The following is a 15,458-nucleotide window of genomic DNA, read 5'->3' on the forward strand; positions in this document are numbered from 1 at the left end:
TGGGTTTTGTAAAATAATGTCTTAAAAATGTATCTCAAACACCGTGAAAGAAAACCATTCTCATTTTTATATACTTGTTTTTTAAGGTCAGCAGACCGAAAGTGCTCTCGGGCCGCACCAAAAAGCCGCGCGGGCCGCAGGTTTGCCACCCCTGCTCTAAGTATGCACAGGCTTCTTGCAATAATTGGAATCGTTTGTTTTTTGCTGGTGGCTGGTACATTAGATAATCATAAGAGATACTTACATTGTCCCACAAGAATGAAGCCATCTCGTCAATGTTGCTTCCAAACTCCCGGAAATCTCCACTGTACCTATAATAACAGGAAACCGCATGTTAAAATTACATCATCATGGATACAGTAGCTATAAGACGATGCACCTCGGCGTGTAACATTCGGAATCGGGAGAAAATTACACACTCCTTACACAGATGCCAATAAGGTTGAAATTACCACTTACAACCGCCGCCTGTTTTGATTTTATACAACAAAAAACATTACTGTTGTGTTCGCACAAACAGTCTCCAACTCGTCTTGGAAGGAGTTTTAGAAATAATAGGTTCTAATATTAATCAGCGATTTATTAATACTCCACGTATTATATTGGTGACTCGTTAGTCGACATAACTAGAAACTTGCTAATTGGAATCTGGGCCAGTGAGATTGTCTGAGAGCCTTCGCACTGTCCATGGCGACAACTGGCCACTGGCTCCATCTTGCGGACTTCCCCGCAAGCTCTACGCACTGCCATCTATGCGTGCATCTACAAAGCTTCCTAACAATTACCAAAGCACACATATTTTATTTTATTTCGTGAAGTTCAGCTACAAATATTAAAATGTTTTCTGATCTCAATCTGAAGAACTTAAGTTGCCACATTATACAATAAAACCATGTCCTAAAAGGGGTTTGTAAGTAGAAGATTTTGCACTTCAAATAATTTTTTAAGGCCTGATTTTTATTTCATACTTAATTTTTTTCTAGGCTTATAAAAAATGTTCGATTATAGCAAAGGACAAGCAGTGTGTTATACTGACAGTATTTTATTACAGCATCTTTAATATTTCAATGGACAGGTTGATTCAGAGAATTTGAACAATTCTTGAAATTTCAACATTAATTTTCGAGTTCTGTGAAAGTCTTATTCAGGTTCTGTTATTATATCATTATAGGCTAGTTGATTGACAGAGCTAAAATAATAAAAGAACTTGAAAAATCTTTCACAGAACTTGAAAATGAACTTAGAAATTTGAAGAATTGTTCAAATTCTCCGAAACAACCTGTCCTAAGTGATCTCATTTTCAAATCAAAAACACACGATTTTGCATTGATTCATCGCCTTAAATGAAAAAGCTTAGAGATTTAATTTATTTTCCAACTTTATTTCTGGGTTAAATCTTCCCCACAGGAAAAACTAAACCCTTCGACACACTTTTCCACAAATGATCATCTAGTCAATCCACATTATGTAAGTGCATTATATAAGAATAATAAATACAAAACAATACAAGAACAACACGTCAACTCACCAGAGATCAAATGGGAAAATAATTCACCGACTCCGACTCTAGATATTTTCATATTGTTCGGCTCGGTACAATAATAATAAAAAAACAATTATTTGCCAATAGATAAATTTGACATACATTTTTTAACATAAATTCTATTGACAAAAAGGTCACTGCTCAGCTATGCATTCCGGATCTCTCCGGGAATGCAGCTGGTTTTCAGCAGTGCCTCCAATATAATAACAATAATATTTACATATTTAGTTATATTAACAATAAAAATTCAAATCAACACAAACAAATAAAAATAGAAATAGTAGGTATACAAATAAGTGTAAATTCATAACATAGAACTCCTAACTGGACCTATAAATCCTACTGATCCCTCAATATAAATATTTAAAATATCTTCCATTATTATTATTATTAGTATAATTAATTCCCTCTGATATGAAAATATCTGGAGTCGGTGAATTATTTTCCCATTTGATCTCTGGTGAGTTGACGTGTTGTTTTTGTATTTATTATTCTTATATAATGCGCTTGCATAATATGGATTGACTAGATGATCATTTGTGGAAAAGTGTGTGGAAGGGTTTAGTTTTTCCTGTGGGGAAGATTTAACCCGGACATAAAGTCTGAAATAAGTTAATAATAATTGGCTAATTCATGTAGCTCTGTTTTCGTGAAAAATCACCTCAAGGGGGCGCTGTAAATGAATGACTAATAATAAGAGTAAAGAATGTAAATAAAAGTGAGAATAAAAGAAGTGTTGTTTGTAATTTACCGAATGTACGCCCAGATGACCAGTGTGATAAGCATGATGCCCATGAGGGAGTTGAACACGTTGGCCACGGCGTAGAGGCCCACCAGCCCAAACACTCCGCTGGAGATGTAGAAGATCATCGCCAGCACGAAGATGACGGACGGAGTACGCGCCGCCTTGAAGATGTTCTTGCTCTCGTTATGCGCCTTGAACTGGTTGAATGATTCTTCCAAGTCCTGAAATATAATTGCTTATTTAACCCCTAGAAAATTTAAAAAGATGCCATCGTTGTGTTTCCCCATTGTTTCAGCTACAAACCGAATTCCAAAAGAGTAATGGCATTTTACACAATGCTTTTTTCTAAATGATCCCCATATGGAAACTAAATAGGGACCCATAAGAAAAATCATTGCTTTACTTTTCATACTTACGATTTCATGCAGATAGTTGCCATTAAAGAAATAATGTTTTGGGACGGCACTAAATCCTCAAAAAATGGCAACACCTTGAACCATAGAACACGTGGAACAACTGACCGGTCAGTGGTTGAGTGGGCATAGCGCTTGGGTCTCACCCGAGCGTCGCGTGTTCGATTCCTCGGCTGGCTAAGTCCTCCATCACAACACAAGCAACATTTTCGGCTTTCTGTGGTGGTAGTAGGAGATTTTCAAACATTGTTGGGTTATTCGTAACCCGGGAATGTTTGTCTTTCTTTTTAAAAAAATTAAAAAAATAAAAATTAAATTTGCGTTTCATTTGTCATTTGCCGTTAACAAATCATCAAAAACACATTCACAATCAGTAATTAACACATATTTTTATTAATAGATGTATTTAAAAACAATAAATGTATTTTCGTTGGACTGAGGATTGAACTTTCCTTCTCAGGGGTGGCTCTAAACTGCTGTGAACTTTTAAAATGTTTTATAAAACATTAAAAAAATAAAAACAAATTTTGGTTTGACTGAGGATTGAATCTTCCTCCCCAGGGACTGGAGTCAACTGCGCTAACAACTGAACCAAATTCCGGATTGGGTAAGACCGACATTTATTTAATATATTAACTGCTGTAATGTCATCCAATTTCAAGAAAACGTATATACGTCCGTATGAGTGATTTCCACCAAAAGTTGATAGAATGAATTGCTACCAACAACGAGTCTATCTGCCGAGTTTCAGCTCGATCGGATTTCGGGAAGTGTGTTAATTTCCACTTCGAAGATTCGCTTTGATTCACTCACGAAAACAAAATCGGAATTCAAATAGATGTACTTAAAAATAATATTTTTTCTTTTGCTGAAAGAATAGTGAAGTACAATCGACGCAGTTTCCTTCCAATTACATATATTATTGTGATTGCTATCTATAGATAACTCAAGGAATTTTTAATATACATTCCTCCAATGCCTGAAGAACTAACCTTGCTCAGCTGGTCCTTGTAGGACTCGGAGAACTCCTCGCCGCCCATCTTCCTCTTGGCCTGGAAGGTGCCGATGGCCTTGTCCCGTATCCGCAGATGGTTGGCCTCCAGCAGCTGCCCCTGAAGGTAGGGCCGCGTGCCTCCGCACACCTCGTCCATCAGCAGGTTGTAGCACTCCTTGGCCTCTGCCACGGCCGTCAGATTGTTGGCCTCCGCAGTCGCCTGCAAACAAAACAAACAACATTTGTGCCTGAACTGAAAGCAAAATAAAATAAAACACACTTTTGGCAATGTTTTTTCTTGCCTTAATCAAAACAAGCGGAAATTTAAACCTTATTGCCATCTACATAACGAGTGTTATTGTTAGCGGACCGATTCCAATTATTACCCTACGTGGTGCATCGCATTAAGGCATTTTTAAATAACGAATTATAAAGCAGATGTACGAGTAAGTTTAAAATAAATTTTAAAAAAGCTTCTAAAAGTACTAGCAGCAAACAAGGCTTTCCGATGCTAAAATGTCGATATCTGAATTGATTCTGTCCAACAGCGAGATTGCCTTCCCTACTGGTATTACAATTAGCAAGTTAGTCCTGCAGGCCTAGAAGATAAAACAGCCCATGCTGTCGGTGATGGAGATAACCATTGGAACGTAGAAATGAACACTCTCCATGATTCCTTTTCAAACCATCCACGAATCAGTTTGAAGAAATGTGTTGCAATATGCACATCCCTTCGGACCCGTAGATGGTTAATTTCGAGCATATCCAAGAGAAAGAAAAATAAAATTGAGAAATACTCTCAGTCTCCACAGAGATGATTAAGCTGTCTTCAATCATTGGGAAATGAAAATTAATAGGTGATGCTCTGTTCATATGCATGTGAAAAGCTTTTTTTTTCTAACCAAAGACTACTCTGCCGTGGCAACGGTGACTACCATTGGTGACGCTTTTCAAAGCTCTCATTGGCTAGAAAAAAAGCCAGATGTCTTTGACTGCGAATATGAACGAGGCATTTGTCAAATTTTTCTCAAGTAAACGTGGCACTCAATATAATATTGCTGTAATTTTGGTTACACAAAACAAATTACTGACAATAATTTACAGAGTTAATCAAAGGAAGTAAATAGTACTCACAACAAGCATAGACTTTGGTTCCGGCAGTTCGTTTCCTTTGTACATGTTAATATAAGATTTGAAGTATTGGACAACATCTCGGGCCTTGACTTTCTGACCGTTGATTTCCTTCAGGACGAGGTTCTGTGGAGCTAATAACATTGGCACGAGGCTCAGCAGACTTTTCTTGAATAATGTTTCGATATCTGAAAGAATTTAAATACATCATTAAAAAATAAAAATGTTAAAGATTTCAGTTTGTTATAATGTGTGAAATAATGATTTCTTTCCTCCCTCCTATAAAATGGGTTTCTTCAAGACCCTTTTCTTAATTCGTTGTGCGCGGAAGTAACAGCAGTTGTCTTGCGAACACGCATTAATAAAAAACGAGCCGCATACAGAGGCACCTAGCATCGAATAGTCACGCATTTAAAGAGTTAAAAAGGTTCTCCACACAGAAACCGTGAAATATGACAAGCCCTCCTTCCACAGGAATACACAAGCATCTGATACTCGACGATTAAGAATATTGGTGACTACCGCCATATATCTGCTCTTTCTTTCTTACACGGGCAGATTGTTGCCGACATTTTGTCAACTCGTGGGCGACACCAATCTCCCATCTGATCAAAGTTGTAACTACTCACGTCGTCGAGACTTTAAACATGGCGTCACATGCGTCAGACATTTTGAAACAATGCGTGTGCTTTAGATCAATAGTAGGAACAAAACAGTCAACAAAGAATCACAGAATATTAAAATGACAGCTACACTAACTGTTTCGTTGTGAGTGAGGGTTTTCTAGAACTTTTCAAGAACTGAACAATGATTGGAGGTGACACGGGGCTATGATCTCAGTAGCGACGTGTAAGGACGTGCGCAACAAGTTGTTTGCAATGTGTGTACACAAAATGAGTATCGGATACTGGCATATTATGGCATAAGAAGGGCCCTAGAGTTAATATATTTTTTAATCCAATTGAATAGCAAAAATAACGACCTGATAATCTTCCATCGAAATTAGGGTTAGTGGCAACTTTGAGTCCGGGATGTGGCATGAGGTAGCAGGCTATTTCCGTAAAGCAAGAGGTGATGTGTTTCCTAAGTGACTGGAGTTCGGGGTGTTGTCTTTCCGATAACTGAAATAGAAAACAACTTGATTAGCAAATACATACATATTTGGGGATGGTAAGGATACAAGAAAGAGGTTGTAGTAATCATAATGTTTATTGAGTCAGTGCAAGTATACACTGACCGAACTGATGCTCGACACAGTTGGTAGACATGATCGGTAGTGTATTCCCCAGGACAAAGATCGACACGTAGAGGCGGAGATAAACGGTGGTAGAGTGGTTGTGGCGATGAAGTCGGTGACTCTACCTCATTGCGGGCGGAGACCGGACTTGCAGGTCATGTTCAGTACTGGTGAAGACCATGGGCCTTCCTGAAGCTCCAGTTTAAAGTGAGTGAAGGTACGGTGGACCTGGTCGGCAGATGAGAGTGGTGGGCTCAAACCGCGCAAGCGACGCTGGGTACACATGTACCGGCTCGATACGAGAGCAAGTTGCGGGGCGCTGTGTGCGGGACGCTGTGTGCGGGAGTTGGGGAGAGCAGAACGGCTGCCCGGACCAGTTTTTTGATTTTTTAGAGCGAACCCCAGGGCTACAGTTCTTTTAGAGCAGTGATTAGCAACAAGCAGCCCACGGGACCACTTCGGACAGCCTGGCTCACTTGGCCAAATAAAAAATTTGTTGCAAAAAATATTCCGTAAATAACAGTTTTTGTAAACAAGTTTAATGGAAACTTTATTATTTCTTCAAAGTTTTGAATCAGCTGCTCAAAACAATAAGCTTTTTTATATTTTTTTAAAAATACTAAATTTCATGAAAAATTCGTTGAGATCTGTTTTAGCATTTTAAAGGTCTCCGTTTTATACCAAAAGTTTTCTGGACGAAATTTTATTTAACTTTCTAAACGAAAATCAACAGCATTTAATCTATTTATGACTTATCAAAAATTTTGGATTTGATGCTTCATTTGTCAGTTTAAATTTATTTTGTATCAGTTTTATAAGGGTATTCTTTCAAATGATGTTTCTGAAAGCATATACGTAACAGTCAAAGATATTAGAAGAACGAGATATGCTATGTTGGCCGCCAACCGTAGCCGGAGTACTACCTAATTAGGGTACTTTGAACGGTATCGGGACGTGTACGTACAGAAATCTGTTCTATGTATTAGTGCGGATACCTTAGCGTAAGCGAAGGTTTGCAGTAGTATTGGTGAACAAAACCGGCGACACTCGGCAAAACAATTCCACACAGTATGAACTGCTCATAGCACATCTCGTTCTTCTAATATCTTTGGTAACAGTAGAGAGTTTTGATATTTCTTATTTAATAGCGATCGTTTGGATTTCCAGGTGCTACCATCAAATAATTTATATTTTCAAAATCTGTATTACAATAAACAAACTATATATATAGAAAAACAAACTTTTGTATGTTTTTTTTTTGAATCAGCGGCCCAAAATGATAAAAATCGATAGCATTTATTGGTTTGATCCTGGAGATATAAAATTTTCACCTGCGGCACTTCGTTTTTGCGGACTGGGAAAAAATTTAGGAAGATAGATGATATTGACAGTTCACGGCCGTCCCCTCATAACGATTAGATGTTTCCAATGTAAGTGGTAGCAATAGTACCTGTAATCTTTTAGTCAGGATCTGCTGTCCGCCCTCGGCGCCGAAGGCCGCCTCGTACGGGAAGCTCCAGTCGCGCACCAGGAACTGCAGCCGCTGGAAGGGGGTCTTGCCGCTGTCGGCCAGCGCCAGCCGACCGTACTCTGTGAATAACTGGAACATAACACAATAACAATTACAGAATAAGCAAAACACAACACAATAACAGAACAAGAACAATGCAATAGGTAACATAAGATAAACATATCTCTCCAATTCTAAGGAAGTTTTTGCTGGTTTTGATACATTGCCAAAAAGTATTTCAAATACATTCAAAGTATATATGTATGTACAATGTTTATTTTTCTATCATTCACTTTACGTCATATATTCTCCTTACAGTCCTTTCTTCGTTCATTCGATCTGAGCATCCCCTTCTTAATCTTACTCAAAACACTACATTTTTTACTTCTTCTAGATTTCACATTTCTCACATGGTTTTACCACACATACGCCTCGGGGATCTTATTTCATCTACTTTCATCCTTACTTTGCCAGTTCCATGCCTCACTACCAAACATCAGGGTAGGTAACAGCACTCCATTGCGGACTGCCAGCTTTGCTTCTTTGGACAATTTTTTGTTAGCGCCAACCACGCATTCATTCCTCCATTAATGAAGTTACCTGCTTTTACTCTTCTTTCAATATCTCTGTGCGAAATGATTATATTTTTTCAAATCTGAAATCGTCGTGTTTCTTAATTGTTCGGTCAGGGAATTTTCCAGATCAGCCTTCCCATCTTTTGTAAACATACTTCCAAAATACACAAACTCATCCACCTGCTCCAAGTATTCATCATTTACAACTATATTGCACACCTTTTTCGTACTCTCTTTAAAACATTATGTCTGAAATGTTTTATTTATGAAAATTGCCGGAGGTTGAAAATTGGCACTGGAGAGATAAAACAACATTTAAAAACACATTTACTGATCGGAAAAAAAAATGACTTGGACTTTGGTCAAATAATATGATAGTAGCAAACAAAAACACGCTGAATCCGTTTGCTGTTTGAAAACTTAAACAGTTCTTTTAGAAAATATCAGAGTGCGCCACTTCCAATTACAACAATCCTAAACTGTAGTCATTAAGATAATAATACTATCAGATCTTTAACAATAATTTTTACAATGCACTGCCAATGTTTTTCCACATATATGCCATTTTTTTCTTTTTTCTATATTTTGTGATTATAATTGAAAAGTGTTTTACTCTAAAATTATTATGATTACATGTATTGGTGTTATTATGGATGATATATCAAATAAGGACACCATCAAAGATAATTTAATATTAATATTGAAACTAGAAGGTGGTGAGCGAACACGGAAGTACCTTGCAGGGTGTGGTAATCTCGGCAGTCAGGAACAAAATGCATTGGTTCGGGCTCGTTCGGCCCGTCACGGTGCTGCAGACTGTCATTTATTACATCCGCTATTGGTGGACGAGTCGCGAATAGAAAACACTCCATTTTGAGATGTATGAACTATCATCAAATTAGAAAATACCTGTAAGTGTTGCAGATCATCCTCCTGAATATTCTGTGACAGGTTGTAGATCTGGACCGAGGACAGCATGGTGGACAGTGCAAACACCGTGGCACAATCCTTCACCGTGCTCTCACTGTCGAAAGTGCCTTGTGTGTCCATTAGGAGGATGGCCACCTGGAATAGAAAACAAGTTAAGTTAATTTCTTTTTTAACATTTTCCAATACAATTGAATGTTCTTGAATGAAATTCTATCTTCAGAGTGAACTAAATAAATGCAAAGCAATTGTTGAAACGTATTAATCGAATTTATTCCATTTTTAAAGTGCATCAAATAAACGAAAAGTTGTTTGAAAATATTTAAATGTGTTCCATTTTTGAAGTTCACCAAATAAACAAAAAGTTGTAGTTGTTTGAATATTATATTTGAATGTGTTCCATGTTTAAAGTGTACCAAATAAAATATAAGTTGTAGTTGTTTGAATATTATATTTGAATGTGTTCCTTTGTAAAGTTTACCGTTAGACAAATACACTCAGAAAATCTTGTTACGAAATTTATCATAATTTGCATTTTGATACCCTCGACAAATAAGTAAATATGCAATTGCAGCAGGTTATAAAACTGATAAACTATGTAAACACATTTAATCCATGAATAAAACTTGTCCTTATCACTTTTAAAATGCAGATGATTAGAAGCTAAATCAATCGACTGTAAATAATTTAAACTAAATGAAATGGTGGTTGTTGGAATTGGGTGATAGTATGTGTAGGAATGAACAATGTATGGAAAGTGAGAAAACAGGATAACCAAGCACTTACCACTGTATCTCCGCAAAGAAGCGCATAATGCAATCACAATATAGTGAGTTCCATCGCAAAACCTCAAGGTAATTAATTATCGCCACAACAAAACGAATGAGTACTTATAATTTGTTATGTACTTTCAAGACAGTCAATTTCCTTCTTGTTTACTTTTCAACGAGATTATTTACACAAAAAACTTGCTTCCAAGCTAGTCCCAATCTTTTTTCTGTTCTCAAAATAAATGCACTCGAATTTGCACTATGTTCTTGCCATTGTTCCAAATTTCAAATACTTTTCCAGCAAGGTGATAGTTAGGAATAGGTAGGAACTGGATAAATGACATCCCGGTAGGAACTAAGCATATTCTCATTTCAAAACCAAACACTTATTCACATAAAAAAAAGATTTGTTGCGAAAGATTGTCCAAGTTTGACAATATTATTTTATTATGTTTTGTTGTTGTTAGTTTGTCAATATTTTTGAATTAAGTAGTACAGTTCAAATGACTTATTTTACATATTATTTAATTGTTTGATATATTTGCAGGTCACTAGGGTTATCAACTAGCACAGACCAATGCAAAATCACGGGATATTATGTTAGCAAATAATAAATAACACAAACTAAAAATATCTTTCACCGCAAAACGTTTATAAACTCCCTTATACCGCATACAAAAATTTATCTCAGTTTGCATTTAAAATTTTAATATTTTTATTTGTTCATGTTAATTTGTAATACTAATTACTTTCCTTTTTAACAGTATTTTATTTTGATACAAGTTCAAAAACAGTAAATTAATCTGGAATCAAATGAATTTCGAAAATATTTTCCGCAGAATCTGTATTCTGACAGTTAATCTAAATTAATTAATTAATCTGACAGTTAATTTAAGCATCACAAGTTTTAGGGGTTAAAATAATATTTTGCTAAAATATTATACATAATATTTATAAACATTATAGTAGGTACTTTATTCTTGTCTGAATCTTGACACAATCAGTTCCAATTTTTTAAAATGACACTGAAATTGAAAACAAATCAGAGTTCATTGAACCTTAGTTACAATCACTCACAAACAGACTCATAACAGAAAAAAGTATGTTTGATAATTAATACCATGTTGTTTGCGAATCGAAGAAAATTAAATGCTTTTGTTTGTTTATTCCGTATCCATTTTGCTAGTTTAGTATTGAATGTTGTCTCGCTCTTACCTTCTCCCCATTGGGCAGCTGCGTGAGGAAGATCTCGGACCAGAGCAGGATGCCCGTAGTGTCTCTCTCCGAGCCGCCTCTCCAGCTGAACCCATTGAGTGGACTTTCTTCGTCTCCCAGCCATTCGTTGCCGGTCTCTTTCAAGACATACTGAAACAAGGAAAAAACTCAATTTATTTATTTGTTTATTTTCGAGAAATCGACAGTTTACATTTTATCAGTTTGTGTAGTATAGCCAAAATAAAACCAATTATAGATTTTCTCCTTATGACTGTGTAACTAAATAAAAAAACCTTTTTTTCTTTTGTACTATGCCAAGCCAAATGTGTTTGCTTTCTTCGATAATTTAATATCAGTGAGTACGATTGGAAAAGCAAAATTATATATTTGTTTATTGTCCCGATGAAGGGTGAGATCAATTGAAACCGGTCGACGTGTATAAATCAAATAAAGTGGTTTTAAACAAAAAAAACTTTTTTCATTTGTATGTTATTTGTATTCTTCGATAATTTAATATCACTGAGTAAGAATGAAAAGGCAAAATTGTATATATGTTTATTGTCCCAATGAAGGTTGAGATCAACCAAAACCAGTCGAATTGAATAAAACAAATGAAGTGGTTTTAAACAAAGAACTTTTTCATTTCGATAATGTCAATTGATCGCTTTCTTCGATAATTTAATATTAGTAAGTACGACCGAAAAACAAAATTGTATATATGTTTATTGTCCCGATGAAGGTTGAGATCAACCAAAACCAGTCGAATTGAATAAAACAAATGAAGTGGTTTTAAACAAAGAACTTTTTTCATTTGTATAATGTCAAGCCGCAAAGTGTTTGCCTTCTTCGATAAAGATATTTGATTTCAATGTGACAAAGGTTGCAACAGCCCAGGTAAATTATATTGATTTACCATAGTGCTCTGCAGTTCATCATAGACATCTGTTATGTGGTCTTAGATCAGAATATGATAAGTAAATAAATATACAGACACGCGCCTCAACATTAATACATACAAATTATTTGAAAAAAAATCTTTTTTCAGTTTAATTACTATGAAGTCCACGAAGGAGCAAAAAAAAGGATTTTCATTATTCTTGAAGTGTATTAATAATATATATATTTTTTTTTACATTCTATGTAAAATTTTAAATCCAGCACATCGATGTATTATATTTAGATGAGACATGAAGCGAAAAAATAGGTTCAACTTTTATACATCCAACTAGCCAGATTTGACCTCCAACATTCTATCGTCAATCAGAAACTACAAAATTCGGTCTATATGCGGTGCGGACCGATTATTGCTAGTGGAGCTTTTTTCGACGAGATATTACTTAGTACACAATAGCGCCTCTAATTGTATAGCTCTATCATTCAGCAAATTTTTTAGATGGGGTGGGGAAGGGGCAGACATATGAGCTTTTAATATTAATTTATCGACTCGTATAATTTATTTAATACCTGCATACTTCAGCTTCTGTAAATTTTTTTTGTAACCGCAAAATTTTTTAATGTTGTTGTTGTTTTTCTTTTTAATATTGTTTTTAATAATATTAAAAGTATATATATTTATTGATATTATATATTTATTTTTTTGAAATTTCCGACTTTGTGTCCGGGTTAAATCTTCCCCATAGGAAAAACTAAAACCTTCCACAAATGATCATCTAGTCAATCAACATTATGCAAGTGCATTATATAAGCAAAATAAATACAAAACAATACAAGAACAACACGTCAACTCACCAGAGATCAAATGGTAAAATAATTCACCGACTCCAGATATTTTCATATCAGAGGGTTCGGCTCGGTAGAACATCTAACAGGGCCTATAAATCCTACTGATCCCTCAACATAAATATTTAAAAAATCTTTTGTCATCGTACATGTATTCAAAATGACCGACTTTTGCATCTTCATATATAAATTTTTTGATAGATCTAATACGCCTAAATTTTTAATGAGAGAGCTAACAATTGTAGTAATATTGTTGTTTTTTTTAAATATTATTATTGTTGTTGTTTTTTTTATATTATTATTGTTTTTTTTTTATATTATTATTAATAACAAATTTTTAATGAGAGAGCTAACAATTGTAGTAATATTGTTGTTGTTTTTTTAAATATTATTATTGTTGTTTTTTTTATATTATTATTGTTGCTTTTTTATATTATTATTAATAACAAATGGTAATATTTTTATAGTCTGAGAATGCAAAATTCTTTTTATCTCATTTCCTAAATCGGTGTATTTTCTTATTTTTATATTATTTTTGTTGTTGTATGTTTTTATATAATTATTGTTGTTGTATATTTTTACATTATTAGTTTACTACACATATGCATATCACTGTATTATTGTATATGTTATTTGTTCTATGTTACCACCATGATACGGGCATTTGCCTAGTTTGGGTTATTTAAAAAAAATAATAAATAAGTAAATAAACAAAATGTCAAATAAAAACAATTTCCGAAAATATGGTTATACCGATGCCAAAAATTGCATTGTGATAAAAAAATCATATTTTGTGAGTGAGGTTGGAGTAATTATTCTATCTTTGTAAGTTTAGATAATATGTATCATGATGTCAATATGTTGCAATCAATATATTAATCATTAGATATAATATGTATCTATAAAAAAACATATGTTTAATTAAATCATAGGAATTAATATGAAATCAGTGACTTTGCACCCGATTGATATCTTTATTGATATACTATCTGGAGACACGTAATAATTATAAGTGATTAAGGTGATTTTAATATTTGTAATAATGATGTCTAAAAAAATTTATGACGCATCGCCATCAATATGTGTCACAAAGATTGTGATAGAAGTTATCTCATTGTATGATAATGCATCATTGTATTATAAATTTATAATATATTATCGTTGAAAAACTTAATGAAATGGAAACATTTAATTTAATCTGTGGGCATTTTTCATAGAATGATTAAAATAAAAATGCACTCATAATTCAAACAAATACATTTTTTTTTACTTCAGAAAATTCATTTTATAACAATTGATAGTTATTTGAAAATTTGTTAAATATACAGAAAATAGGGACGAAGACGAAAATTAAAAACGCCATCTTTATTTAAAAAGAAGTAGAAAAGTGAAAAATTTTGACCAAAGAGAAATATGGAAATATTTGAAAAAAAAAATGTTTCCACAAAGCGAAATACCGATACATTTTACTTGTACAATAAAATGGTTGTTTTAATAAAAATAAAAGTTATGTTTATCTTTAAAAGTACCTACTTTCACTGAAAAATATAATATACCATTACCATTACCATTTTAAAAACTGTGTATCGTGATTTTAATCATTCAATTTTACGTAGACATAATGAAAGTAAAAATTTGCCAATGGTTAAAACTGGTGCAAAATTGTTTTCGATTTATTAATAAAATTCGGAACCGTTCCAAGTTCAAATTTGCATTCGCTTCGAAATGGTAGCATCCTGTAGGAAAAAAACGATGTAAATTTGGATGTTATCGTGGTCAATAAAAGGAACCGGTTATCGCGCCCTGGAAGTGGGTAGGAACACAACTAACTGTGAATTAAGAATGTAGCAATCTTGGCAGTAATGGAGGCGAGTAATTCATAAAACAAAAATTAAAGAAAAAATCAACTAAAAAAAAAAAAAAATTTTTAATTTACATTACATCAATACCTTTTGTTTTGTAAAACATGTAACACCAACATAAAATATTATAAAGACAGAACAATACAACATATAAGACAAATCACTAAAACTACATAACCAAAACTACTATAATTTGTAGGATTATAGTAGTTTGGAACAAAGTGCTGGTTTAGCTTACGCTTAATTCCTATAAATGGAGTCAATAAAAATATCAATAGTACCCCCAAACTTGTTGCCCAGATCATGTTTCCTATTGGTTAGTGGGTGTGTCTGATAGTTGGTTGTGTATGTATTGCAGAGGAATGTTACATTTTGTCTTGTGTTCCTAATAGGCACATGGAATTTAATAGTATTAAATGTATTTTCATATAAGACACTATAACGAGTTTTGGAAAATCGTATTACTTGACATTTCTGAATTTTAAAAAATAAAGCATTTTGTTCACACCATTGATGAAGTTGATCTAAGTTGGTCTGTAAAATTTTACAATGGTATACATTTCATATTATTTAATTTATGTGTCGTCAGCAAATAGCAGGACTTCTACATCATAAAAATGGTCCACAATGTCATTGATGAATAATAAGAAAATATTGGGCCAAGGTGGGACCCTTGAGGAACCCCACTTGTGGCCTCAAATATATAAGATTGTACAGAATTAATATTTACGCTAAGCACCCTATTGATAAGTTAAGCAACAATCCAATTCAATAATTTACCTTTGATGCCCAACAA

The 15,458-nt window shown here is 34.1% G+C and overlaps 1 protein-coding gene across 1 annotated transcript in view; it reads right to left on the reverse strand.

Annotated features, from left to right (window-relative positions):
* Nucleotides 1-15,458, reverse strand: part of atl (atlastin GTPase) — a 95,676-nt gene that overhangs the window by 6,792 nt on the left and 73,426 nt on the right. The window contains exons 3-10 of the mRNA XM_089641181.1: nt 11,061-11,210; nt 9,058-9,213; nt 7,514-7,663; nt 5,809-5,947; nt 4,830-5,014; nt 3,694-3,915; nt 2,295-2,509; nt 245-311 (exon numbers count right to left, since the gene is read on the reverse strand). Of these exons, the coding sequence (XP_089497307.1) occupies nt 245-311; nt 2,295-2,509; nt 3,694-3,915; nt 4,830-5,014; nt 5,809-5,947; nt 7,514-7,663; nt 9,058-9,213; nt 11,061-11,210 (1,284 nt within the window). The remainder of the gene's footprint in view (nt 1-244; nt 312-2,294; nt 2,510-3,693; nt 3,916-4,829; nt 5,015-5,808; nt 5,948-7,513; nt 7,664-9,057; nt 9,214-11,060; nt 11,211-15,458) is intronic.

Source organism: Hesperophylax consimilis, chromosome 16, assembly GCF_061612785.1.
Source record: "Hesperophylax consimilis isolate HC1 chromosome 16, BYU_Hcon_1.0, whole genome shotgun sequence".
Taxonomy (NCBI): domain Eukaryota; kingdom Metazoa; phylum Arthropoda; class Insecta; order Trichoptera; family Limnephilidae; genus Hesperophylax; species Hesperophylax consimilis.